This window comes from Saccopteryx leptura, chromosome 3 (genome assembly GCF_036850995.1).
Source record: "Saccopteryx leptura isolate mSacLep1 chromosome 3, mSacLep1_pri_phased_curated, whole genome shotgun sequence".
Classification (NCBI taxonomy): Eukaryota; Metazoa; Chordata; class Mammalia; order Chiroptera; family Emballonuridae; genus Saccopteryx; species Saccopteryx leptura.
In genome coordinates, this window is record NC_089505.1 from 70315318 (window position 1) to 70343095 (window position 27778).

The 27778-nt window shown below is 47.4% G+C and overlaps 2 protein-coding genes across 4 annotated transcripts; both read right to left on the reverse strand.

Annotated features, from left to right (window-relative positions):
• Positions 1 to 1952: 1952 nt before the first annotated feature.
• Positions 1953 to 6461, reverse strand: LOC136399259 (sialic acid-binding Ig-like lectin 5). 3 transcript variants are annotated; one of them, XM_066374291.1, is made up of 9 exons: positions 6407 to 6461; positions 5949 to 6329; positions 5452 to 5730; positions 5167 to 5214; positions 4704 to 4961; positions 4335 to 4619; positions 4022 to 4121; positions 3130 to 3211; positions 1953 to 2586 (listed from the first exon to the last, which is right to left on the reverse strand). In XM_066374291.1, exons 1-9 carry the CDS (start codon positions 6444 to 6446, stop codon positions 2392 to 2394), a joined length of 1668 nt encoding a protein of 555 aa, XP_066230388.1. In that variant the 5' UTR covers positions 6447 to 6461; the 3' UTR covers positions 1953 to 2391. The 3 variants fall into 3 exon arrangements, with proteins under 3 accessions (XP_066230388.1, XP_066230386.1, XP_066230387.1); XM_066374289.1 differs by having other exon boundaries at positions 1953 to 2571; positions 3106 to 3211; positions 6407 to 6446; XM_066374290.1 differs by lacking the exon at positions 4335 to 4619 and having other exon boundaries at positions 6407 to 6446.
• A 5322-nt stretch (positions 6462 to 11783) lies between these two features.
• Positions 11784 to 27049, reverse strand: LOC136399278 (sialic acid-binding Ig-like lectin 14). The gene is given in 9 exon segments (XM_066374332.1): positions 11784 to 11899; positions 12033 to 12168; positions 12277 to 12534; positions 22656 to 22661; positions 25779 to 25826; positions 26052 to 26330; positions 26550 to 26852; positions 26855 to 26935; positions 27013 to 27049. Coding segments are annotated over 9 exon segments (1164 nt in total). The 3' UTR covers positions 11784 to 11883.
• Positions 27050 to 27778: the final 729 nt, after the last annotated feature.

Consider the following 27778-nt stretch of genomic DNA (forward strand, 5'->3'; position numbering starts at 1 on the left):
TCAGCACAGGAATAAGGGTGAGCACAGAACAAGAAGCTATTCTGAGAGAGGGAGGAACCACATTCACATAACCTTCATCACAGTATATCGTTATAATTCTTTTATTTTTAATTAGGTATTGTTGTTAATTTCTTATTATGCCTAATTTATAAAATAAACTTTATCACTGACCTGTATGTGGAAAATCAGAGTATATATAGGGTTTGGTATTGTTCACAGTTTCAAGCACCCACTGGGGGTTTTCGAACATGTCTCCTGTGGAGAAGGGGAACTACTATAATTACAAGTCCTGGAGGACACACAACAGGCCCGAGGACCACTCAGCACGGTCAGAGGTGGAGAAACAGAGCGGACCTAGGATTCTGCCTTTATTGAGGTGAAGGGTGGGGTGCCTTGAAATCTGAGGTTCTATTGGTGAATTTAGAACATAAGATCAGTAATTAAACTTCGAGAGCAAAGGAGGGCTGAGCAAGTGGCAGTCACTTAGGGGACCCATGGCTTCCTCAAAGGGAACATCATGGGAGAGGTGGCCTGGCTCACCATTGGCTTATGTAGCTGGCAATGTGGTTGTCCCAGGTGGATGCCTTTGAAACGGATGCCTTGGCAACCAAGGGCTCAATGTCAGCCAATTTCAAACAAAACAGCTTCCTGTTAGGCACTTACGCTATAATACTGCTGGTAATATTTTGCCCATTTTTGTTCTACAGCTTTCTTTTTAAAAAGTAAATTAGGGCCCTGGCCAGTTGGCTCAGTGGTAGAGCGTCGGCCTGGCATGCGGAGGTCCTGGGTTTGATTCCCAGCCAGGGCACACAGGAGAAGTGCCCATCTGCTTCTCCATCCCTCCCCCTCTCCTTCCTCTCTGTCTCTCTCTTCCCCTCCTGCAGCCAAGTCTCCATTGGAGCAAAGATGGCCCGGGCGCCAGGGATGGCTTTGTGGCCTCTGCCTCAGATGCTAGACTGGCTCTGGTCGCAACAGAGCGACCCCCCGGATGGGCAGAGCATCCCCCCCTGGTGGGCGTGCCAGGTGGATCCCGGTCGGGTGCATGCGGGAGTCTGTCTGACTGCCTCCCCACTTCCAACTTCAGAAAAATGCAAAAAAATAAAAAATAAAAAAGTAAATTAGTTCAACTGTGAAGGAAGAAGACTATGAGCTCTTTCTTCAGTCCATCTTCTCAGTCCACGTCTGTCCGTGAACTCGGGTGAGAAGGACAGGAGGTGTACGCCAGACGAGAGCAAGGGGGTAGCCTACAGGGGAGGAGCCTCGAAGAGCAAAGGCTTTTGTAGGAACCTGCATGGAAGGTTAAGGAAGAAAGACCAAGAGGAGAGGGAGGGTGAGTAGATAAATGCCACAGGAAGATGTCTGTGGTATCATGTCTGAGGTGAAGGAGCCAAGAAGAGATTAGTGTACGAGAGAATGAGGGTCAGCTCTCTGGCTGGCTTGTCCAAAGTTACAAGAGATCTTATCCCAGACAGGAATTGGGAGGGTCTGTGGGAGGTGCTATCACACCTTATGTACTGATGAGACCACTACAGAAAATCTCTATGGTTACAGCAGAGCTCTGGGGTCCCAACAGCCCCTCCCCATGAACTTCCTCATCCCTTCTGCAAAAAGGCTTTCATCCTGCTTCTACCTCGCCCAGTCTGCATGTGGCTCACCATGGCTGCACGGACTGCATCTCAACCCATTCCTTTCCCAGAATAAATCCTTTTGAGGGATGAAATGTCTAGTCATATTTTGCTTATGGCCAATAGGCTATTGGAAAGCTCCTTGTGGAGTCCATAAATGGGACAGGGAAGAGACTGGGGTCAGGAGGTGCTGGAAGAATGGACAGGTGAAGTGAGACAACATGATCCCAGACAAATAAGATACCCTATCATGAACAGAACACTAGGGAGAGAGGCTGGTCTTCCCCTGGCAAGGCTCTGAAGCGTTCTGGAATGGAAAATGAAACCTACAAGTTGACACCCTGTCCTCTGTGCCTGGTTATCCCAGGGTTCATGAGAACTTGCCAGCAGGACCTTTCTGTTCAGAGAAAGGAGACCAGCAAGCCCTGAGCACACGCCTGGATCAGGCGCTCTGTTGTTGATTTCCGTGAGTTAATTTATTTCATGCTCACAACGAATTTTGAATAAAATGCATGGGAATCAGAAGGACAAAGAAATGAAGTGAAACACTTGGCGACAATGCCTTAGGAAGCGCTGAAGCCTGCATGTGAGCCCCCAAATCCCTGTCATCCCGTCACCTGTCTTCTGTGCCCTGCCTGGGGACGCTCACACGGGAGTTAATGTTGATATTGTCACAAGGTCTCCTCCTGCTGCATCAGTTACGCCTGACTTCTTCCCCCGGAGAAGCCGTGATGCCTGCGGCCAGTACTGAGCTCTGAGCGGGTCCTCACTTGCTTGTCTTCTTGATCTCTGAGTACACAGGGGAGCTGGTGGCCTCCTGGTCCTGAGACTCCCGCAGCCTCATCCCGTGAAAGCTGAGGTTTGCGTACTGGAGCTCCTGCTGCTCCCCTGATGGAGGGTCAGCCCCATCGGATAATGCTTGGTCTGGGGGCCTGTGTGGCCCAGACTTTTGCTTCAAACCCTGAGTGAAGGGGAGAGAAGGTATCAGAGAATCAGGCAGATATGGTCCCGAGTGGAACTTGAGCTAATAGAACACTTTTTCATTCATCCTTTTAGTCCACACATATTTCTCATGAACTCAACTATTCGCACATTTATTTAAAATATTGTAATACTGCAATTGATTAGACCATATCAACAGCTTATTAATCACATACCTGCTTCAAAGAAACCCAATACAAATGGTATTCTTATTGTTACCATTTAGAGATCGGGAAACCAGAGAGGAGAGGGTATGTATTATTCCCAGAATGGGGACAATGTAAGAGTTTTGGGGAGATGGTTCCCGCAGCCTGTACCCAGCAGAGGGAGGTGGGCTCAGTGGTAAGCAGGGTGGGCAGGAGGCTGACTGTGGGCTCTGGGAGATAGAGGGGAAGTCAGCTCCCAGCTGTCCGGCTGACCACAGAGGGGTGGGTTCGAGGAGATGCTGAGGAGCTCAGTCTGGACTCATTGAACAGACATGCCCCGCCCCCCACACTGCATGAAGAGACACCCCACCACTCACCCAGGTGGCTGTGCCCATGACAGGGTCCTCACCATCCCTGACCTGGGGTCTCCCGGCCGCTGGCTTCCTGCGGGCTCTCACTCTAAGGGAAGAAGTCAGCAGCCAGAGTGGCTCAGGCACAGGTGGGCAGGGGCCCCCACTCCCTGACAAGACGACTGAGGCACCCAGACCCTGGGACCAGACTCGGAGACCATCCAGACATGCAAATGAGTACACTGTCCCCTGGGTGACCAGGCCTTTGGCCCACACTGAATTTTCATGAGAAAAAACTACTCCTACAAGCAGAAACATACATATGTGACCACAAATGTGTTATTTGTAATAACCAAAAGCAGAAACAACCCAAATGTCCACAATAAATGAACAGACAAATAAAAAGTGTCCCATCCATACTATGAAATATTGTTTGGAAATAAAAAGGAATAAAGTACTGAGACAGGACCCTTGACAATACCGTGTTCTGTGAAAGAAGTCAGTCACAAAGGACCATGTACTGAATGAGTCCATTCACATGAACTGGGCAGAATGGACAGGTCCTGAGACAGGAAAAGGTCAGTGGTTGCAAGTCTGGGTGGTAGAGGGATGGAGGCAGGGTGACAGTTAAGGGATGTGGGGTTCTGTTTTGTTTTGTTTTTCATTTTTTCTTTCATTTTGGCTGAATGGAAACTTTTCAAAATTGATTGTGGTGATGGTACACAACTCTGTGACTGAACTAAACTATGTTGAATTTCACACTATAAATAAATGGGGATTTCAATAACAATATTATTTCCACCTCTCCAACCCCCAGAAAGTCCCCTCTGCATTTAACAGCTCTCAGTTAGTGGGACTGAGTGATCTCTCCTCTTTTCCCTACAGCACAGTTCCCTGTATACCCGGGACACAGGCTTACATGTAAAGGAAGAGGAGACACAAGCACAGGGACAGCAGGGCCATGACACCAGCACCTCCAAGAGCCGCAGGAACCACTCCTGCCTGGGACACGGACTTCCCTGCAGAGGAGAGGGCGTGAGACCACCCACCACATGACTTAGTGTCCTGTCTCCCCAACTCCTTGCAGAACCCGCTGTAGGTTCTGTTCCTGCAGGAGATGGAAGGCCCTGTCCTAGCAATCACCCCCGTCCAGGCCAGGCCCCTCCCCCAGCTCCATCTTCTCTGTGACCCACTCCTCTCTCTAAGCCTCTGCCCCCATTAGACCCCCTGACCTGGCAGCAGCAGGACAGCGGCGCTCTGGGCCCCGTGGACATTGTTGGCCTCGCAGCTGAGTCTGAGGCCGGGGCTGAGCTCCTGGCTGAGGCTCAGGGAGCTGTTGGCCCAGGGCCCCGCTGAGCGGGAGGTGACCCTGCAGGAGGCATTGCTGTGGTTCCCCTCCAGCAGCCCCGCCCCCAGCCGCCAGCGCAGGGAGGGGGCCGGCTGGGCTCGGGAGGAGCAGCTGCAGTGCAGACCCTGGTCCTCCCAGGAGCAGGAGGGGCCCAGCAGCTGCAGGGAGACTGTGGGGAGGGAGGAGAATGGTCAGAGGTGCCTCTCCCTTTCCAGGACCCAGGTGACCTGCCCCCAGGTGTCCCCACACTCACAGAGCACGGAGAGGCTGAGAGAGAGAGTCTGGGAGCCAAGCCGGTGCCGAGCCCGGCAGGAGAACTCCCCTTCTTCCGCAGTCCCCACGCGGGGCAGCTCCAGGGTCCCAGTGCTGGAGATAGGGGTTGATTTCAGGGCTGGGGACCCCCGGAACCAGCTCAGCTCTGCAGGGGGGTTGCTATCAGCTTCACAGAGCAGCCTCACAGCCTTGCCCTCAGGGATAGGCAGAGCGAATGTTGTTTGCAGAATCTTGATGGCTTTGGGGAGAGAAGTGCAAAGAGAGAGACAGAGAGAGGTGTGAAACAAATGTGCATGCTCCCACCCAGAGGAAGTGAGGGAGAGTGATGATTTTGCATTCTTTCCCACCCCTTATCTGATCCCATTCAACCTAGAATTTTCTCCTCTGCTCCATGGATGACCCAGGGGAAGGTCCCTGCCCCAGAGGGTCGAGGTTCCTCTTACCTGTGACATTTCTGAAGGAGATGCCTATGGTGAGGTTCTGGGGTGCATCTGGGACAGAAAGACATGGCCCCCCTTCAGAGGGGAGGGATGGATGGAAGTCACCTTGAACCCAAGGAGGGTGGTGGGAACCAGAAAGGTGGGATTGCTGTCCCCTGGCCCATCCCCCACCTGCACTCAGATTCATTCATGAGTGTCCTCTACCTCAGCCTTACACACACACTCATACGCATGTATACACAACAGCTGCACTACCACCAGAGACCCAGCCATCCCTGAGACACTCACAGAAGACATTGAGCCAGATGGTTCTCTGTGTGATCATGGAAGACCTTGTGTATTTCACCTGACAGGTAAGGCTGGTGCCATGGTCCTTGGGCCTCGGGGTGAAGGTGAGCACCGAAGAATGGAGGGTGTTTGGATTCAGCGATTCAAGAGCATCCCCCTCCCAGAAGAAGGTGAGAGGGTTTCCCCATTTGCAGGCCCCCGGCAAGCTGCAGATCAGCTGTGTGGGGTGGCCAGCCTTCAGAGGCTCCGGAATATGAATGTCGGGTTTGTCTGTCAGGGCTGAGGAAGACAGAGGGAGACGCTTGAATCACTGCATTTGGAGACCCAGCGTATGACCCTAAGAGGGACTGGTGACTTAATCCCAAGGGAACCCTGGGTCATGTGCCTTTCATGCCCTCCCTGGGCCCAAGGCCAGGATCAAAGACTGTCCAGTGTTCTGGTTACTGTTCTTAGACGGGGTCCCAATTCCCTGGGTCCTATTTGGCCCCCTCTCCTACCTGTCACCTGCAATTCCAGCATCTTTTTTTTGTAATTATATTTCACAAAATCTCCTCTCTCCATTCTGAAGAAGTAGGTTCCTGTGTCTCTCATCCTGGCATCTCTGATGCTCAGGGAACAGTCGTTGGCCTTGGAGTCCGTGAGGAGGAAACGGTCCTGGAACTCTTCCTTCACAAATTTCTCTGGGTTATTTGTGGCCACAAGATCGTCATGGGTTGTGTTGTCCCCATGTCGGTACCAATAGGTATAGAGTATGCCAGGAGAAAACCACAAACCCCACGGGTGGGAGAAGGAGCAGGGCACGTGGACACACAGACCCTCCTGGACCGTCACCAACCCCTGCACTCGGAGCTCATAGCCTGGGATCTCCTGCAGGAACCCTGCGGGGACCAGAGCCTTAGTTGCAATCACAACCCCTTCCCCTGCTGCCCATCCTCTCCTCCCTCACACCACTCACCCTCACACAGCAGGGGCAGCAGCAGCAGCAGGGGCACCATATCTGCATCTGATGGGGCAGAGTGGGTCCAGGTCCCTGTGTCAAGGAGCAAATGCCCAGCTGTGGGGTGGAACAGAGTTTGCCCCAACAGGAAGCTGTGGGTGTGAGAGCTGTGACCAAGCATGAAAGGGGAACTTCAGCTCCACAGGCCATAGAGGGTACAGTGTGGTCTGAGAAATCATCCTATAGTCCTGGCCATTGGTTCAATGGAGAGAGCACTGGCCCAGCACATGGATGTCTAGGTTCAATTCTTGGACGGGACACACAGGAGAAGCAACCATCTGCTTCTCCCCCCCCCCCCTTCCTTTTTCTCCCTCTTCTCCTGCCACAGTAGTGTTTCAATTAGTTCAAGTGTGGCCCCAGGTACTGAGGTTAGCTCAGCTGGAGCACATCAGCCTCAGGCACTAAAAATGGCTCAGTAGTGAGCATCGGCCCAAGAAGAGGTTGCCGGGTAGATCCCATCGGGGTACATGGAGGAGTCTGTCTCACTATCTCCCCTCCTCTCACCTAAAAAAAAGAATCATCCTGTCTCACCTCCTGCATCACCTGACACAGCAAGTGGATATACTGAGGCCCCAGAGGTGGAGATTCTTGTCCAGATGTCCATCTGAAAGTGATCACCTTACAGGTAATGTTTAACCCAAGAGGGAGATCACCCAGCATAGCATCACAGTCACAGAATGTCCTAGTGACTCTGGGGAAACAATCTTTAGCTGAGACAATTGAACATTCTGGAAAAGGATAATTAAAACATTTTGTAGACTATTCAAGTACTGGCAAGAGAGAAAGCAATGTAGACCCAACCTCAGGGGAGGGTGGAATGCAAGGGAATGTTGAGCAATAAAGCCCTTAGCTCTGAGGGGCACTGGGGACATGGGGTGCACACATGTTGGTCTTCAAGGGTCTGAGCATCTGTGGCGCAGCGTGGGCACACGGGCTTCCTCAGAACTGGAGATGGATACCTGACCCAGTGGTGGTGCAGTGGGTAGAGCATGTGTGGCTTGAGTGCGGGCTTATCACCTTGAGCACAGGATCGCTGGACTGAACATTGGATCATAGACATGACCTCATGGTCACTGTCTTGAGTACCAGGTTGCTGGTTTAATCAGGGTTGCTGGCTTGAGCAAGGGGTCACTGGCTTTGCTGGAGCCCCCTGGTCAAGGCACATATGAGAAGCAATCAGTGAACAACTAAGGTGCCAAAACTATGAGTTGATGCTTCTCTCTCTCTCTCTCTCTCCCTTCCTGTCTGTCTCTCTATCACTGTGTGTCTCTATCACTCGCTAAAAAAAAAAGAAAAGAAAAGAAAAAAATAAAACTTGGAGGTGTAAATAAAGATCAGGCTTCAGGCCTGACCTGTGGTGGCACAGTGGATAAAGCGTCAACCTAGAAATGCTGAGGTCGCCAGTTTGAAACCCTGGGCTTGCCTGGTCAAGGCACATCTGGGAGTTGATGCTTCCAGCTCCTCCCCCCTTCTCTATGTCTCTCTTTCCTCTCTCTCCCTCTTTGTCTCTCTTTCTCTCCTCTCTAAAAATGAATAAATAAAATAAAATTTAATTTAATTTTAAAAAAAGATTGTGCTTCATGCTGCGGGGACCTCAAAGGCTGGACCTCACACAGCAGAAAATTTGCCACCCGACAGCTCAGGAAACTCCATCTTCAGTGCTCAGTCCCACTTCAAAGTCCAGCAAGGGCTTCAGGGATGTGTGTGAATCACCTGCTATCCTACTCCTCTTTTAAAAACAAAGAGGGCCCTGGACGGTTGGCTCAGTGGTAGAGCGTCGGCCTGGCGTGCGGAAGTCCTGGGTTTGATTCCCGGCCAGGGCACACAGGAGAAGCGCCCATCTGCTTCTCCACACCCCCCTCCTTCCTCTCTGTCTCTCTCTTCCCCTCCCGCAGCCGAGGCTCCATTGGAGCAAAAGATGGCCCGGGCACTAGGGATGGCTCCTTGGCCTCTGCCCCAGACACTAGAGTGGCTCTGGTCACGACAGAGCGACCCCCCGGGAAAACTTAATAATAATTTCCCAAATTTGTAATTGTGTAAAAAACATTCAAACATTTCAGCCTGACTAGTGGTGGCGCAGTGGATAAAGCATCAACTAGAATGCTGAGGTTTCTGGTTCAAAACTCTGGGCTTCCTGTTCAAAGCAAATGTGGGAATCGATGCTTTCTGCTCTTCCCCTCTTCTTCTCTTTCTGTCCCTCTCTGTCTCTCTCCCTTTCTCTCTCCCCATTAAAATGAATTTTTAAAAAGTGCTGACATTTCAGTAACAAGTTATGTGGTTGAAAGTAAGTTTCTTAAACTACAGAACAGAAAAAAAAATGTCAATTAAACATGCCACAGAAAAAATGGAACTCTCTTTCTAGACTCTATATTATATAAATATATATTATTTATTTCATATATTATATCAAATAAGTTATTAATATAATATTAACATTAATTACTTTTGACAGAATTATTATCTTACAAAGAGGCAATGAAAGAGCATCAGTCCGCACTGTGGGAACACGTGCTGTGCAGGTGTGACAGACAGGGGTGCCATACGGCCAACAACATAGTCTGTACTTTTTCTGAATTGTCTTGTATTTTGGTTTTGAGCATTCTGGCTTTGATGACTTGATGTGATGTGTTTTCTCATTTAAGAAACCCTCATGTGTTCCACGTTTTGTATTTCTGTTTGTGTGATCAATTTAACATTTGCATAAACATCAGGCTTCATAAGACCTGGTCTCACCGGGCCTGGGGTCCAGGTGAACAAGAAACAGCCAGCTCCACCCCCCACCCACCCGGACTCCTCACGTATAACAAAGAAGATTGTGTTGTGAAAGCAAAGGACTAAAGACAGCAGGATTTCCATGGTTGTGTCCCCACAGTTCACATCACGGGGCGGTCTAGCAAATCTCAAGCTGATATTATAAAGAAGACAGAAATAAAAGTGTTAGCAAGAATGTTGAGAAAGGGGAACTGTGTTGCACTGTTGGTGGGAATGTGAACTGGGGCAGCCGCTATATAAATCAGTAACACAGTTCCTCAAAAACTAAAACTAGAGCTGCCATCTGATCCAGCAACTCCACTCCTGGGTAGGTATTTGGAAGAAATAAAAACACTAACTTGAAAAGATACATGCGCCCCGTGTTCAATGGAGTGTTCTTTACAGTAGCAAGTGTGTGAGCAGTAAGTGTCCACAGGTAAACGAAGAAAATGTGGTACATAGAGAATGGAAGACAACTCTGCCACAGAAAGGATGGAAATCCTGCCACTTGCAGCAGCGTGGATGGACCATGGGCCATTATGCTCAGTGAAGTAAGCGAGACAGAGAGACAAATGTCACATGATCTCACGTAAGCTGGAAATGTTTCCTAAATTGAACTCACAGACACAGAGTAAAGGTTGGAGGTTACCACAGGCAGAGGGTGGGGGATGGGCACACTGGACGAGGTGATCAAAGGTGCAAATTTCCCTTTATACAATATTTAAATCATGCGGACGTAATGTACAGCATGGTGACTATTGTTAATAATACTGAGTATTAATACCAGTAACTATAATAATATAGTTGTAGTACTGTGTTGTATATTTAAAACTTGCTAATGGAGGATGCTGTTAAGATAGAAAATTGTTAAAAGTTCCCCTCACAAGAAAATAAGTGTGTAACTGTGTGTGGGGATGAGGGGTAAGAGACACAGCGTGGTGAGCAATAGCAATATGTAACTTATCTAATCACATGATGGACACCTGACACTAGCACAGTGTTCTGTCAACTAGATCTAATAACACTTATGTATATAAACACTAAAAAGATCCCACAGGAGAACCTCTCAGTGGGGAACCGGCACCTCGGGGTCCCTACTCTGACTCTGAGAGGTGCGAGTCCTCAGGGAGCAGGGGGGGACTTGCTGGTTCTTTCAGGAGCTAAACTAACTTGGATTCTGTTTTGTGCATTTTCAATCTAGAGTCATGCTTCCCTCCTGAGCAGAGGAATGAACTCATTAATCTCATTCATTACATGTTTGTCCAAAACCATTCACTTAACCACAGTCAGTCTCAGAATCCCATAATTTGGACCAGAAACTCTCACAGCCACTAAATAGGAAAATCAATATATGTTGCACTTCTTAATAAAAATGTTTATGTATAATTAAATGTTAAGATTTTGTTTAATTAAGTGAGAGTTGAGGAGGCAGAGAGACAGACTCCCACATGCGCCCCAACCAGGATCCATTCAGCAAGCGCACTAGGGGGCGATGTTCTGCCCATCTGACCCGTTGCTTCGGAACTACTTTTAGCGTCTGAGGCAGGAGTCATGCTCAGCACCCAGGGCCAACTCCCTCAAATAACTCCAGCCATGGTTGCGGGATAGGGACAGAGGGAGGGGGAGAGAGAGAGAGAGAGAGAAGGGGACGGGTGGAGAAGTAGACAGTCACTTTTCCTGTGTGGCCTGACTGGGAATCAAAAAGGGGACACCCACACACCAGCTGATGTTCTACAGCTGAGCCAACAGACCAGGGTCACGATGCTTTATAGTAACCATTACATGGTAGGCATCTTTGAACTGGGACAGAAGAGCTGTGCTCCTAACTCTACTGTGTGATGTCTGCACTGACAGGGCAGTTTGGGAGACCAGAACCTCAGGTGTCCACCAGGTAACTTCTGTGCAACGGGAGGATAAGATCTTGAATTCTGTTCCTTCTGGGGCCTGGGGATAGAAAGAGGACAAGGGGGTCGGTGGGCAGGACCAGCACAGAGACAAGACTAGACCAATGGGAGAGGCACAGACAGAAACAAGTGGCAGTCAGTGGGTAGGAATTACTTGTTTTCTGTTGTCTGTGACTCATGAAGTTTTCACACTTTAATCAGCTTTGAGGCCAATGAAATGCAGCTCACCCAGGGCGTTCCGGTTCTCAGAGACAGCCAAGACATCTGCCAGGAACAGTCTTTCAGATGCAAACCAACCCACCCTGAGCCCATGGTCCCCAGCCACCCCGCCTGCTCTAAATCTCCCAGGACCTGGGACCAGACACACAGAGACCTCCCCACAGGCCCGAACCCCAGATTTATTCATCCCAGCTGATCCTAAATGCTCACCCTGACTTCCCTTCTTTCCCATGGAAACCCCAATAAAGACTCTGGCTTGGCTCCCACACCTGCGTCTGCTTCCTGAGGGGTCCCTGCTTCCCCGAGGCCCTGCTTGGTGCTATAGTCCTGTCTCTAAGAAAACGAAAGTAATACAATCTTCTTTCCATGATATTAACTCTTCTCCTTGTTGATCAGACACCAGAAATTAAAATTCCAAGGGTATAATTTATACAGGTGAGTCTAGAATTTATAGAAAGGAGGTGACATTGATGTCCCACGACTATCCCTCTAGACTCCGTATCCACACGTCAGACTTGTCTTCACAAAAGGAAGAATCAGTCAGGATGTTGGCCTTGTTCTTCAGGGGCCTACACACCTGCACAGTGAACAAGAAATTGGCTCACGGTCTGGCCATGTTAGCTCAAACCCCAGGCCGGGCCAGAGAGCTCAGCCCCACCTAGAACTTGGGGCCAATCACAGAACTTCCCTAGATATAGAGACCTGCTCACCTGGAGTAGTAGAGCCAGGTGAGGCCATAGGTGAGGAGGAAGCCAGCCCCCATGAGGGCCCCTCTGATCAGGGTGAGGACCAGGGGCCAGGAGCCCTGCTGCTCCTCAGTCACACAGCTGTGGGGAGGGGGGCTTCCTGGAGAAGAGCAGAGAGGGGTGATGTTGTGTCCCCAGGACTCAGTCCCACCCACAGCCCCAACACCTGACCAGGCAGCCTGTCCCCAGCACCCATCCTGCAACTCACTCTGCACAGAGAGGCTGAAGGAAACATGCTGGGAGCCCAGCGGGTGCTGAGCCCGGCAGGATAACTCCCCTTCTTCCTCAGTCCCCACGTGGGGCAGCTCCAGGGTCGCGGTGCTGGAGATGGGGGTGGCATTCAGGGCTGGGGACCCCCGGAACCAGCTCAGCTCTGCAGGGGGGTTGCTGTCAACCACACAGAGCAGCCGCACAGCCTCGCCTTCCAGAATTGGCTGGGAGGAGGTTGTTTGCAGAATTTTGAGGACTTTGGGGAGTAAAAGAGAGAGAGAGAAAGAGACGGAGAGGTGTGTACACAGGTACAGGAGCCCACCCGCAAAAGGTGAGGGAGGCAGGGTGATGATTTTGACCTTTGCCCTCCCCATATCTGATCCCATTCAAACTTGGATTCAGCCTTTTGCTCTGTGGCTGACCCAATGAAACATTACAACCCCCAGATGCGTGAGGTTCTTTCTTACCTGTGACATTTCTGAAGGAGATGCCTATGGTGAGGTTCCGGGGGCGGGGGCATCTGGGACAGAAAGACATGGCCTCACTTCAGAGGGGAGGAGTGGATGGAAGTCGCCCTGAGCCCAAGGAAGGCGTTGGGAACCAGGATGGTCAGATTGCTGTCCTTTGGCCCATCCCCCACCTGCACTCATGATGGGTGCATGAGTGTCCTCTAGCTCAGCCTCCCCAACACACACACACACACACAGACACACACAAGAACACACAACAGTCCTATTACCCCCAGAGATCCAGCCATCCCTCAGACACTCACAGAAGACATTGAGCCATATGGGTCTCTGTGTGATCACTGAAGATCCCGTGCATTTCACCTGACAGGTGACTTTGGTGCCATGGTCCTGGGGTCTCGGGGTGAAGGTGAGCACGGAGGAGTGGAGGGTCCGAGGGTTCAGTGAGGTGGATGCTCTTGCATCCCCACCCAGAAAAAAATGAGACATCTTCCCTTTTTGCAGGCCCCCGGAAGGCTGCAGGTCACCTGTGTGCATTGGCCGGACTCCAGAGGCTCCAAAAAATGGATGTCGGGTTTGTCTCTCAGGGAAGAGGCAGAGAGAAGGAGGCGCTTGAACCACTGTGTTTGGAGACTCTGAGTGTGACTCAGGTCCAAGCACACCCCAGGTTGTGTGCCTCTCAGGGGAGGGTGGAATACAAGGGAATGTTGAGCAATAAAGCTCTTAGCTCTGAGGGGTACTGGAGACATGGGATGCACATATGTTGGTCTTCAATGTTCTCAATATCAGTGAGACAGCAACTACACACAGGCTCCCTCAGAACTGGAGGTGGATGCCTGACCCAATAGTGGTGCAGTGGGTAGAGCATCAACCTGGGATGCTGAGAATCCAGGTTGGAAACCCTGAAGTCACTGGCTTGAGTGAGTGCTTATCACCTTGAGCACAGGATCACCGGACTGAGCATTTGATCATAGACATGACCCCATGGTCACTGGCTTAATTCCCAAGGTAGCTGATTTAAATCAGGGTCACTGGCTTGAGCAAGGGGTCACTGGCTTTGCTGTAGTCCCCGGTAAAGGCACATATGAGAAGCAATCAATGAACAACTAAAGTACCACAACTGTGAGTTGATGCTTCTCTCTCTCTCTCTCTCTCTCTCTCTCTCTCTCTCTCCCTTCCTGTCTGTCTCTCTATCTCTGTGTGTCTCTCTCACTCACTAAAAAAAGAAACGAAAAAACAAACAAAAAAACCTGGAGGTGTAAATAAAGATCTTGCTTCATGCTATGAGGATCCCAAAGGCTAGACCTCACACAGCAGAAAATTTGCCACGTGACAGCTCAGGAAACTCCATCTTCAGGGCCCTCACGTGCTCAGTCCCATTTCAAAGCCCCAGGAAGGGCTTCAGTGATGTGTGAGAATTACCTGTTATCCTACTTCTCTTTTAAGAATGAAGAAAACTTAATAATAATTTCCCAAATTTGTAATGATGTAAAAAAGTTCTGCCTGACCAGTGGTGGTGCAATGGATAAAGTGTCAACTAGAATGGTGAGATCACTGGTTCAAACTCCAGGCTTGCCTGTTCAAAGCAAATATGGAAATTGATGCTTCCTGCTCCTCTCCCTTCCTCTCTCTCTCTCTCCCTTTCTCTCTTCCCCCCTAAAATGAACTTTAAAAAGTGCAAACATTTTAGTAACAAGTTATGTGGTTAAAAGTAAGTTTCTTAAACTACACAACAGAAAAAGAAATGTCAATTAAACTGCCAAAGGAAAAACAGAATTTTCTTTCTAGACTTTATATTATATATGTAAGGTTGGTGGGCAACAGGGAAGGTCACGTGAGGAACCAGACCCGGGAACTTTGGCTAGAACCGCCCACACCCATGCTCACCAAAAGAAACTTCCCAGGAGTCCTTGGGAAAAGAGCAACCATCTGTCAGCCAATGAAATTTTGCCACATCATATTAGCTCGACCACCCTAAACGATCCTTTAAATATCCCCACGTGGTTTCATCCATGCGACTTCTCTGGTCTCTTCCCCAGGACCAGAGAATATTGTCCGGGAAGATCTGTATTAAATAAACTTTTATTATTCCACACTTCGTGTCTATGCCCTTCCTTCTTCCTCAGCAGGGAAAAATACCTTACAATATAAATATAATATTATTATATGAAATAAGTTATTAATATAATATTAACATCAATTACTATCTTGACAGAATTATTATCTTACAAATAGGCAATGAAAGAGCATCAGTCCGCACTGTGGAAACATGTGCTGTGCAGGTGTGACAGACAGGTGTGCCACACTGCCAATAACATAGTCTGTGCTTTTCTGAATTGTCTTGTATTTTGGTTTTGAGCATTCTGGCTTTGATGACTTGATGTGATGTGGTTTCTCATTTCAGAAATATTCATGTGTGCCATGTTTTGTATTTCTTTTTGGAGCAGTGATCAATCTCAACATTTGTATAAACATCAGGTGTTGGGGACCAAAAAATAAACAGGACAATTTCAGCCTGGATTTTGGGGACAGAGGTGCTGGGAGCTGGCTGTGGGCTGATGGTCTGCCTAGCTCCCCACCTCACCTGCCTAATTGTACGTATCCATTCAAACGTATCCAGAATCCACTCTTCTCCTTTTCCTCACTTCTTTTTCTCTTCTCTTTCTTTCTTTTCCTTCCTTTCCCTTTATTCCTCTTCCTCTTCTGATCTGTAGAGCCCGAAAGTCACCAGGTGTGACAGAGCAAGGTGTGTACCTGAGCAGAATGGTGCCTAGAAAGAAGTGTCTCAAAGAGAGTGAGCAGGGTGTCTACCCAAGCGTGTCAGAGAGGAATGTCAGGACCCCAGCAAGGTGAGAGTGAATGGCCTGTGTTTCCACTCAGGAGGACCCGGCAGGGTGATGAGGGGCCCTTGATGAGATGGGGAGGGGTAGGAACATCCCAGAAGGTGAAACAGAGCCAAGCAGGATGAGGAGGAATCCTCACCGGAAAGAAATGGGGGTCAAGATGGGAAACTAGCTACACTCAGTGGAACAGCTCAAATAAATACATTATGAATGCTGGGAATCAGGTCTGTCATTGTCAGAGAAGAAATCTGTTCCCATGGGAAGACAGAAGATGAGAATGACTCATTTAGTATGGGATTAGACTTGGAGGCCAAAACGTGAACAAATGGATTTCAACATTTGTTTTATGAATGAATTAATGAATGAGTACAGACAAGAGACTATTTCCAACCAAGTCAAGAATAAGACGCTGGCACCTGCTATCTGAATTATTACTTCATATTCTAATAGTGCCACTCATGGTTGAGAAGAAAACCAATTTGGATTAATTTAAACAAAAAAATTATTTTGTAGGAGATTGGAAAGCTGACACATTGGATGAGAAAGCTAAAGTACCAAGTTTACAGAATGGGTCAGAACCCAAGGAAACAATGAATAGAGACCCATCACCAAGTTTGCCTAGGGACAGCCTGTTCAGGGCCAATGCCATCAGAGGGAGCACTGGACCCTTCTCTACATCTTTGTAAGGTCGCAGTGAGAGTTTCCTCAGACAGCGCACACCAGCCACTAGGTGCCAAGGAAAGCAAGTACCCAGCTTCCTTAGTGGTGGTAAGTGGGATCCCCTCAGTGATGGAATTTCCAAGCAGAGAAATACAGATCAGCTGCTCAGTGCAAACAGTGCTCTCAGACTGTTAGCCATATTTTTTAATGACCATGAATTTAATGGCCTACTTGGGTATCTAATATGGGTCTTTTTAATATGCAATTAAAAAGAGAACCAAATAAAAGTATAAGTACTGGGAAAGATATATTCTTGTTATTTGCAATTAGTATGATTGTAAACCTGGGATATCCACAATTAACTAGAAAAACTATTAAAAGCAATACATTAACTCATTAAGGTGTCAGGTTACACCACACTTTTTCCATTTTCATACAAGTGGCATCGGAAAATGACAACATTATAAGGAATTTGGACACCAGGAGTCAGCTTGGATGTGAAGGAAAAGGTCCCCTGCTGGGGCTGGGGGAACAATCTGACATCATTCATGAGCGTCACACCCACACACACATGTAACCTCAATGTTCCCACTCCTGGGAACCAATCCCATTACAGCCAAAGCATCAGTATGTACGGATAGACATAAAAGGGTGTTTGTTGCAGCCCAAAACAAAACCCGTGAAACGGGAAACAAAACAAATGCCCGTTAGTCGGGTAGTGGCTTTGGCACACTGACAGCACTGAACACAAGCAAAGTTTGTAACTATCACAACAAGTTAACTGCAGAAGCAGGTTATGTGAATGCAGTTATCCTCCATGAAACCAGATATTTGAAAAGCTTGCAAAAATGTGAAACGACGTCATTCTTTATATTGATTTTCAGATTTGAAAATACAGGTATGTTTTATTCAATAGCTTAACTATTTTACTTTAAATGAATTAATACACAAATATCCTGACAACAAGTCTCACTGAGTGAGGATTATAAAGTAACTACAAATTTACTTTAAAAAATAAATAATCCAAGAGAAAAATTAGCTAATGATCTGAGCAGATGTTGCAAAAAAGAACAAGTCCAAAGAATTTCTAAATATATATAAAAAGGAGCACAATAATGCTATTATTGCCTGACCAGACGGTGGCGCAGTGGATAGAGCGTCAGACTGGGAGGCAGAGGACTCAGGTTCCAGACCCCGAGGTCGGCAGCTTGAGCACGGGCTCATCTGGTTTGAGCAAAGCTCACCAGCTTGGACCCAAGGTCCCTGGCTTGAGCAAGGGGTTACTGGGTCTGCTGAAGGCCCACAGTCAAGGCACATATGAGAAAACAATCAATGAACAGCTAAGGTGTCGCAACAAAAAACTGATGATTGATGCTTCTCATCTCTCTTCGTTCCTGTCTGTCTGTCCCTGTCTCTGACTCTTTCTCTGTCCCTGTAAAAAAAAAAAAAAAATGCTATTATTTAAAAATATATAGTAATGTTATAATATTGAACCAATGTTAATTTCCTGAGTTTTTTAATTTTTTATTTCATTGTGCTAATATTTCACATGAGATCGACCCTCTTCACAAACTTTTCAGTGTGCCATGCTGGGTTGTAGTTACAGGTACAGGGTTGTGTAGCAGACCTCCAGAACCTGTTCATCCTGCTTAACTAAGCTTTATGTCAGTTTATTAGCAACCCCCAGGCCCCTCCCTCCAGCCCCTGGCCACTACTCTCCCACTCTTTGATGCTGTGAATTGGACTCTTTTAGAGACCTCACATAAGTGGAATCACTAAGTGCTTGTCTTTATATGACTGATTTACTTCAGTGAACATGATCAAGTTTCGTCTTATTACTGCATACTGCAGAATTTTCCTGCCCTTTTTGTTGTTGTTGTTGCTACTATTGATTTAGGTTGAGTTTATTGGGGTGACACTGGTTAACATAGCACACAGATTTCAGGAGCCCAATTCTGAAACACATCTTCATATGCCATATTGTGTGTTCATACCCCAAAATCCAGTTATTGTGGGTGGAGGGGAGAGAATCTGGGTAAGGGAGAGGAAGAAATAAAGGAGAATAAAGGACAAATTATAAGGGGAGACTCATGGACATGGACAGCAGTGTAGTGATTCCTATGGAGGGGACAGAGGGCATAGGAAGGGTAACTGGTGAATTTTCCCCCTTTTTAAGGATGAATAATATTCTGTTGTATGTATACACCACATTTCCTTTATCTGTTCACCTGTCCATTTCCACAATCTGGCTGTTGTTAATAGCGCTGCAGTGAACACAGGAGCACTCATATCTTCTTGAGATTCTGATTTCAATTCTTTTAAATAACTATCCAGAAGTGACATTGCTGGATCATAATTTTAATTTTTTGAGGAACCTCCATACTGTTTCTACAGCTACCGCCCCATTTTCGCATTCCCACCAACAGTGCACGAGGTTCTTACCAGCACTTGTTGTCTTTTGTGTATTTTTTATAGCAGTCATCTTAACACGTGTGAAGTGACATCTCATTATGGTTTTGATTTGCATTTCCTTGATGATCAGTGCTATTGAGCATTTTTTTATACAGCTACATGACGTGGACAAGTCTTACAAACACAATGTTGGAGGAAATAAAAAGACATAAAAGAATGCACATAAAGTTTTGTTCAGATATAAAAATATTTCATCTTAATAGCCACTTGTATGTCTTCTTCCAAGAGAGGTCTAGTCCAGTCCTCTGTTTTTAAATTGGGTTATTAGGTTTTTTATTCTTGAATTGTAGGGGTTGCTTTTATACTTTGGAGATTAACTCCTTATCAGATGTATGGTTTGAAAATACTTTCTCCCAATCTGTAGATTATTTTTCACTCTGTTGATTGTTTCCTTTGCTGTGCAGAAGCTTTTAGTTTGATGCAGTCCCACTTGTGCTTTGTTTTATTTTTATTTTATTGCCTGGGCTTTGGTGTCATAGCCATAAAATCATTGTCACGACCAGCATCATGAAGGTCTTCCTTATGTGTTCTTGTAGGAGTTTTACAGCATCAGGTCTCATGTCTAAGTCTGCAATCGTTCTGAATTGGTTTGTGTGTGTGGTGTAAGAAAAGGGTGCATCTTCATTCTTTGTATGAGAATATCCAGTATCCCCAGCACCATTGCTGTAGGGACTGTCCCTTCCCCACTGTGTATTCTTGGTGCCAGTAATATAAGATCTGAACATGAGGGGAATTGGGGAGAACTGTACCTGGGAATTCTGAGTACTATTTTTGCAACTTTTCAAAACACTAAAAGTAATGCAACATGAAGAGTTAAAACTGTATAGTTGTCTTGTTTTAATATCCTAACATCAGGGTGTGGGAACAATTATTTATCAGCACTTTTAGCTCTTGTTCTTCTCTTAGTTCTCATACTGAATAGTTCTGATGCTCACTTGGCCAGTAAAAGATCTTAGTGACAGTAATATTGCCACCAAGTCATTAAGCTTTCCTTCCTTACTAATAGATACTGGCTAAGGGAATGGATTATTTTCTCATTAAGATTCGGTCGAAAGTGATGATGTCATTTCACTAAATTGTACCGCAAACTGAGTCTTTGCTTCCTCAACACTTCATGAAGTAGATAGAGGATTGTTGCCCTCAGTGATACTTTTTGTGAAGTAAAACATACGTGAAGATTAACAGACCAAGTGTTTTCATACATACATTATGAATTTAAAATAAACACCCTTATTGTCATACAGGTCAAGAAATGAAATATACGCAACATTTCAGTATCTTCTCTAGCGACTTTCCCAACAGTAACTACTGCATCGCTCCAGAAGTCAGTGCACAACATCAAATATTTTTATAATCTTGCCTTCAGTCTTCTTTTTAGTGCTGTCTCTTATGTAGTTTTCTTTTTGTATGGAACAAGACTTTGTGTGTTATTTTGTGTCTCCTTATTCCTCCAACACTGTGTTTGGGAGAGTTGTCCATGTCATCATGTAGCGATAGTTTCTTTTCATTGCTGCATAGTATTCCATTGTGTGGATGTACCACCTTTATTTATCCATCTGACCCCAAGTGGACATTTGGGTTGCTTCCAGATTGGGGGCATGACAAGAAAGGTTGCTGTGAACAGTCTTGCCCATGCAGCTGGTGTAACTGTGCACAAGTATCACTGGGGTAGCAGTTCTCAAACTTTTTCTTATCTCAGAATGCTTTCACACTATTTAAAAAGAAAAAAGGTATTGAGTGCCCCAGGAACGTTTGCTTTGCAGGTTATAACTATATATATATATTTGCCTTCTTAGAAATTAAAACTCAAAATGTCAAATATTTATGCATTAATTCATTTAAAATAACATTTAAAATTACATGTTAACACATGTTCTGAAAACAAAAATAAAATCATGAAAAGAGTACCATTGTTTTTACATTTTTTGCAAATATTTTTAACATCTAACTTCATGAAACAGATTGTGGGACTTTTCAGCTTCTATTACATGTCAGCCAATTTCTTATAGTAAATCACTTTCTATGTATCTATACCACAGCAATATCTAACCTTTTTCATCTAGTGACACACATAAACTAATTGCTAAGATTCTGTGGCACACCAAAAGAAAGTATTATATTTTCGCCATTGTGACAAAAAAATTGGTATAATTTTGATTTATGCACACTACATAGCTATTGTTGTGTTAGCTATTGTCATTTTTTATATTTTATAATTTAAAAAAAAGATTGTTTGTTTTAAAATTGCTGTGAAACACAGCTTGAAATTCTATCTGCCACATCTTACTGGTTCTGTTTCCCTAGACAACCCTGACCCAGGCACCGTCCTCCAAGGCTGAAGCTCTCACTGGCCTCAGGTCCCATCCCCCACCCTTGCCCCATCAGATCTGGGGGTGGTAATGGCTTCTCACTGTTGCTTGTCCCAGGATCCCTCAGGGCCTCTTACTGGACCTCTTAGTCCTGCCCCTTGGTAACTCCTCCCTCCATTAGTCACGTGTAATCAGTCTCCTGACTGTGCCCTCAGTCTCGTACTGAGATCCCGCTGACACACCTCTGCGTGTACCATCCCCTTGCTCTGTGGCTCTCAGACCTTCCAGCTGAGATCATCTGCCTTGTGCCACTGAAGCGCCCTCCTTTGGGGAGGATCTAAGTTTGCTCTGCCATTTGCCACCGCTCCAGTTTGGCACCACTTTATTTCCTATTCCCCTCATTCCAGGAGACTTTGAAAACTGCAGCTCATCTCAGTAACCAGAATAAGCAAATGGTCATCGTCCAAAAGCAGCAGGGAGTGTATTGCTTATTGATCTCCATTCTAAACATCAGCAAATGTCAGCATGAAGATTCCTCACTAGCTTGTCACGTTTCATGATTTTATACAGACTGTTTAATATCTTCTTGGGCACTTTTAATGGTTTTCAGCATGAGAGTTGATCTAACTACCCTAACCTGCCATTATCAAAAATAAGAAAGTACTGCCCTCACTTATATTGTTTCTCAGATTTTTGCATGCACTTGCTGTTCCACATAATCAGGAAGAAGCTGTCTTTGAATTCTGAATGAGAACTAAGACAATTGAACAAAACTAGTGAATTTCAAGATATCTGTATTATATTAGTTATTATATTAGTCATCTATTACTACATAACAAATTATCCCCCAAGCTAAGTAGCTTAAAACAACACACTGTCATCATCTCATAGTGTCTGTGGGTCAGAAATTTGAGCAGGGCTCATTGTGGTCTGTGTCACAGCTTCTAAACAAGCTGTGATCAAGGTATTGGGGCAAGGGCTGCAGCCTCATCTGAAGACCCAACTGGGGGATGACCCACTTTGAAGCTCATTCATTGGTTTGCCCAACATTCTGTTTCTCACAAGACTTTGGAATGAGGGCCTCCGCTTCTGACTAGCTGTTGGGAAGAGGATACCCTGTGTTTCATGCTACATGGCCTTTTCTAAAATGGCAGCCTCCAATATACCCACTTCATTAAATTGTAGAAGCTGAAAAAGCAATAGACAGAGTTTGCTAGCAAGACGTAAGTCCAGGTTCTATGTAATTAATCTTGGACATGATGTGACATCTGACAACTTTTGCCATATCCTATTGGTGATAAGCAAGTCATTAGGCCCAGTGCACACTCAATGGGAGTTGGATGATACAAGAGAATGAATATCAGAAAGTGGAGAGTTTTGGGAGCCATCCTGGGAGGCTGCCTACACTACAAACGTGATGTCTGGATTCCCATCTCTACCTCAGCTGTGAAGAGCTACACACTGGTTCCAGCACGTAGCAGGAGCAGAGTGATAGCAACATTATGTACCATATACCTCCTCTCTGACAACCCCCAACAGGTTGGTTTGACTTCTTCTTCAGTAAGTTCCTCAGATAAACCAAACACTGTCTCTGCAAACAACTCCCAGTTGTCAGTAATTCCTGACAAGTTCCTATTGTCATCTGCAGAGGACACTGTCAAATTCCTATCTTTTTCTTGTTGTTATGCACGTGGCCCTTTGAACACGGAAACACTTTTTTTGCCATTTTGTTTGAATAGTTCGTATGAATACAGTTCCAAAGCATTTGTAATGTCACAAGTTTGATGTTGGCTGAAGAAGAATGATGAAAGTGTAGCTCACCATCTTTCTGCTTATGGCCATTAATTGTTTTTCTTGATACTGAGCTCTAATTACTCTTGAACACACAACTAAAGAGTGTGAATAAATAGAAATATGTCATTTCTAATTCACACATAGCTTTGGTCACTCTGTCCCATTATAAATGACAACTACTGATTTTCCATTCTGCATACATTTCATAAAACATAGTCACTATGTTGTTAACTATGTGTAAGACCCAGCCATGTCTGAGCAAGCAAGTAAAAACACAGATAAATTCCTTATAAATCAGATAAAGAGACACGTGATGGCTTCTTCATGGCCAAATGTTTTGTGTAAAAAATACAAAAGTAGCATATAAAATAATTCTGTACACAGTTTAATATCATCCAGAATAATTTTTGAAAACATGTTTATAAAAAGAAAACCTCAGGGATAAAAACTAGGGCAAATATTGAAAAGCATTCATCTTCCCCTTCTGAAAATGGTTGAGTTGCCAGCCAGAACTGTTCTGTACAGAATGGAAAACTGAGGGACAGAGAAGTGAAGTGAATTGCTTGATGACAATGCCTTAGGAAGCACTGAAGCCTGCATTTTAGCCAACGCCCCTGAAATTCAGTCACTTGTCTTCTGTGCCCTGCCTGGGGACGCTCACGCAGTAGTTAATGTCGATATTGTCACAAGGTCTCCTCCTGCTGCATCAGTTACTCCGGACTTCTTCCCCCGGGGAGGCTGTGATGCTGAGCTCTGAGCGACACCTCACTTGCTTGTCTTCTTGATCTCTGCACACACATGTGTACTTTTGGCCTCCTGGTCCTGAGGCTTCTGTGGCTTCAGCCTGGGAAAGCTGAGGTTCGCGTAGTGTAGCTCCTGCTGCTCCCCTGATGGAGGGGCGTCCCCATCGAGTGATGCTTGGTCTGGGGGTCTGTGTGGCCCAGACTTTTGCTGGGAATCCTGAGTGAAGGGGAGAGAAGGTGTCAGAGAATCAGGCAGACATGGTCCCGAGGGAAACTTAAGCTGATGGAACACTTTTTCATTCATCCTCTTAGTCCACACATATTTCTCATGAACTCAACTTTTCACACATTCATTTAAAATATTGTAATACTTCAATTGATTAGACCATATTAAGAGCTTACTAATCATATTTCTGCCTCAAAGAAACAATATAAATGATACTCTTTTTATCCCCATTTACAGATAGGGAAATTAGAGAGGAGAGGGGATGTACTACTCCCAGAATGGGAACAATGTACCAGTTATGGGGGATTGTTCTGGCAGCCTGTACCCAGCAGAGGGAGTTGGGCTCAGTGGTCAGCAGGGTGGGCAGGAGGCTGACCATGGGCTCCAGGAGGTGGAGAGGAAGCCAGCTCCCAGCTGTCTGTCCGGCTGACCACAGAGGGGCGGGTTCGGGGTGATGTTGAGGAGCTCACTCTGGACTCATTGAATGAACATGCCCCGCCCCCCACACTGCATGAGAAGACACTCCACCACTCACCCAGGTGGCTGCGACCACGACAGGGTCCTCACCATCCCTGACCTGGGGATGAGTGGTGGGTGTCTTCTTTTATTCTGGCCAAATGAAAACGTTTCAAAATTGATTGTGGTGATGGGTGCACAACTTTGTGACTGAACTAAACTGTACTGAATTGTACACTATAAAAGTACATGGGGATTTCAATAAAGTTATTATTCCCACCTCCCCAACCCACAGAAAGTCCCCTCTGCGTGTTACTGCTCTCTGTAAGTAGGATTGAGTGATCTCTTTTGCCCTACAACACAGCTCCCTGTTCCCCGGGACACAGACTTACATTTTAATGAACAGGAGACACAAGCACAGGGACAGCAGGGCCATGACACCAGCACCTCCAAGAGCCGCAGGAACCACTCCTGCCCGGGACACGGACTTCCCTGCAGAGGAGAGGGGATGAGACCACTCACCACAGGACTCAGTCTCTTGTCTTCCCACCTCCTTGCAGAATACGCTGTAGGTTCTGTTCCTGAAGGAGATGGAGGGCCCTGTCCTAGCAATCACCCCATCCAGGCCCGGCCCCTCCCCCAGCTCCATTTTCTCTGTGACCCACTCCTTTCTCCCTAAGCCTGTCCCCCATTAGACCCCCTCCTCTAGTAGCAGGACAGCGGTGCTCTGGGCCCCGTGGACATTGCTGGCCTCGCATCTGAGTCTGAGGCCGGCACTGAGCTCCTGGCTGAGGCTCAGGGAGCTGTTGGTCCAGGGCCCCGCTGAGCGGGAGGTGACCCTGCAGGAGGCATTGCTGTGGTTCCCCTCCAGCAGCCCCGCCCCCAGCCGCCAGCGCAGGGAGGGGGCCGGCTGGGCTCGGGAGGAGCAGCTGCAGTGCAGACCCTGGTCCTCCCAAGAGCAGGAGGGCCCAGCAGCTGCGGGGGGTCTGTGGGTAGGGAGGAGAAAGGTCAGTGGTGCCTCTGCCCTCCCAGGACCCAGGTGACCTGCACCCAAGTGTCCCCACACTCACAGAGACGCTGAGAGAGAGAGTCTGGGAGGCCAGCAGGTGCCGAGCCCGGCAGGAGAACTCCCCTTCTTCCGCAGTCCCCACGAGGGGCAGCTCCAAGGTCGCGGTGCTGGAGATGGGGGTGGGGTTTAGGGCTGGGGACCCCGGAAACCAGCTCAGCTCAGCAGGGGTTTGCTGTTGGCTTTACAAAACAGCCAAACAGCCTCGCCCTCTGGGATGGGCAGGGAGGAGGTTGTTTGCTGAATCTTCATGGCTTTGGGGAGAGAAATGCAGAGAGAGATAGAGAGAGGTGTGAAACACACATGCATGCTCCCACCCAGAAAAGAAGTGAGGGAGGGAGGGTGATGATTTTTCATCCATTCCCACCCCATATCAGGTTTTATTCAAACTAGGATTTTCTCCTCTGCTCCATGGATGACCCAGGGGCAGGTCCCTGCCCCAGAGGGGCAAGGTTATTTCTTACCAGTGACATTTCTGAAAGAGATGCCTATGGTGAGGTTCCGGGGGGCATCTGGGACAGAAAGACATGGCCCTGCTTCAGAGGGGAGGGATGGATGGAAGTCACCCTGAACCCAAGGAGGGTGTTGGGAACCTGGAAGGTGGGGTTGCTGTCCTCTGACCCATCCCCCACCTGCACTCAGATCCATGCACGAGTGTCCTCTAGCTCAGCCTCACACACATGTATACACAACAGCTGCACTACCACCAAGGACCTAGCCATCCCTCAGACACTCACAGAAGACATTGAGCCAGATGGTTCTCTGTGTGATCACTGAAGACCCTGTGCATTTCACCTGACAGGTGAGACTGGTGCCATGGTCCTGGGGCCTCGGGGTGAGGGTGAGCACCGAAGAGGAAGGGAATTTTGGATTCAGCGATTCAAGAGCATTCCCCTCCCAGGAGAAGGTGAGACATCTTTCACCTTCGCAGGTCCCTGGCAGGCTGCAGGTCAGCTGTGTGGGGCGGCCGGACTCCAGAGGCTCCGGAATATGAATGTCGGGTTTGTCTGTCAGGGCTGAGGAGGAGAGAGGGAGACATTTGAACCCCTGCATTTGGGAGACCCAGCGTGTGACCCTAAAAGGGACTCATGACTTAAGCCCAAGCCAACCCTGGGTCATGTGCCTTTCATGCCCTCCCTGGGTTCAAGGCCAGGATCAAAGACTGTCCAATGTTCCGGTTCCTGTTCTTAGACCAGATCCCAATTCCTTGGGTCCTGCTTGGGCCCCTCTCCTACCTGTCACCTGCAATTTCAGCATCTTTTTTTTGTAATTATATCTCACATCACTTCCTCTCTCCACTCGGAAGAAGTAGGTTCCTGTGTCACAGATCCTGGTGTCTCTGATGCTCAGGGAACAGTTGTTGGTCTTGGGGTCCGTGAGGAGGAATCAGTCCTGGAACTCTTTCTTCACAAGTTTATTTGGGTTATTTGTGGCCACAAGATCGTCATGGGTTGTGTTGTCCCCATATCGGTACCAGTAGGTGTAGAGTGTGCCAGAGGAATACCACCGACTCCCCGGGTATTCCGGGGAGAAGGAGAGGGCACGTGGATGCACAGACCCTCCTGCACCCTCACCAATCTCTGCACTTGGATCTTATAGCCTGGCTGCTGCTGCAGGGACCCTGCAGGGACACAAAGACTCAGTTACAGCCTTCCACTGTCCCTCACCAGCTTGTCTTCCCTCCCTGGGCCCACTCACCCCCCCACAGCAGGGGCAGCAGCAGCAGAGGCACCATGTCTGCACTTGACAGGGCAGGGTGGGTCCTGAGTCCCTGTGTCATGGAGGAAAATGCCCACCTGTGAGGTGGAACAGAGTTTGCCCCAACAGGAAGCTGTGAGTGACATAACTGTGACCATGCCTACAAGGGGTACTTGGGCTCCACTGGCCCGGGGGGGTGCGGTGGGGGCTGAGAAATCATCCTGTCTCACCTCCTCCCTCACCTGACACAGGAAGTGGATCTACTAAGACCCCAAAGGTTGAGAGGCTTTTCCAGGTGTGAGTCTGAAAGTGGTCACCTTGCAGATGATGTTTAAGTCAAGAGGGAGGTCACCCAGCATAGCATCACAGTCAGAGCTGGTCCTAATGACTCCGGAAGGACAAACATTCAGCTGAAAAGATGGAAAATTCTGGAAAAAGATACTTTTTTTTTTTTTCTGAAGTGAGAAGTGGGGAGGTAGAGAGATGGACTCCCACATGTGTCCAACTTCCACCCAGCAGGTCCACCAGGGGGCGATGCTCTGCCCACCTGCTTCCAGAGACATTCTAGCACCAGAGGCAGAAACCATGGAGCCATCTTCAGCGCCCGGTACAACTGTGCTCCCATGAAACCTTGGCTGTGGGAAGGGAAGAGAAAGACAGAGAGAAAGTAGAGGGGGAGGGGTGGAGAAGCAAATGGATGATTCTCCTGTGTGCCCTGGCCAGGAATCAAACCCAGGACATCCACATGCCAGGTCAATACTCTACC

Excerpts from the sequence above, each read along its gene's own strand:
- LOC136399259 (XM_066374289.1), bottom strand. The coding sequence starts at position 6,446 with ATGGTGCCCCTGCTGCTGCTGCTGCCCCTGCTGTGTGAGG. Across the intron at positions 6,330-6,406 it reads GCTGCCCCTGCTGTGTGAGG|GGTTCCTGCAGGAGATCCCA; the intron begins GTGAGTGGTGTG and ends TGGTCCCCGCAG. Across the intron at positions 5,731-5,948 it reads GCTGGAATTGCAGGTGACAG|CCCTGACAGACAAACCCGAC; the intron begins GTAGGAGAGGGG and ends TGTCTTCCTCAG.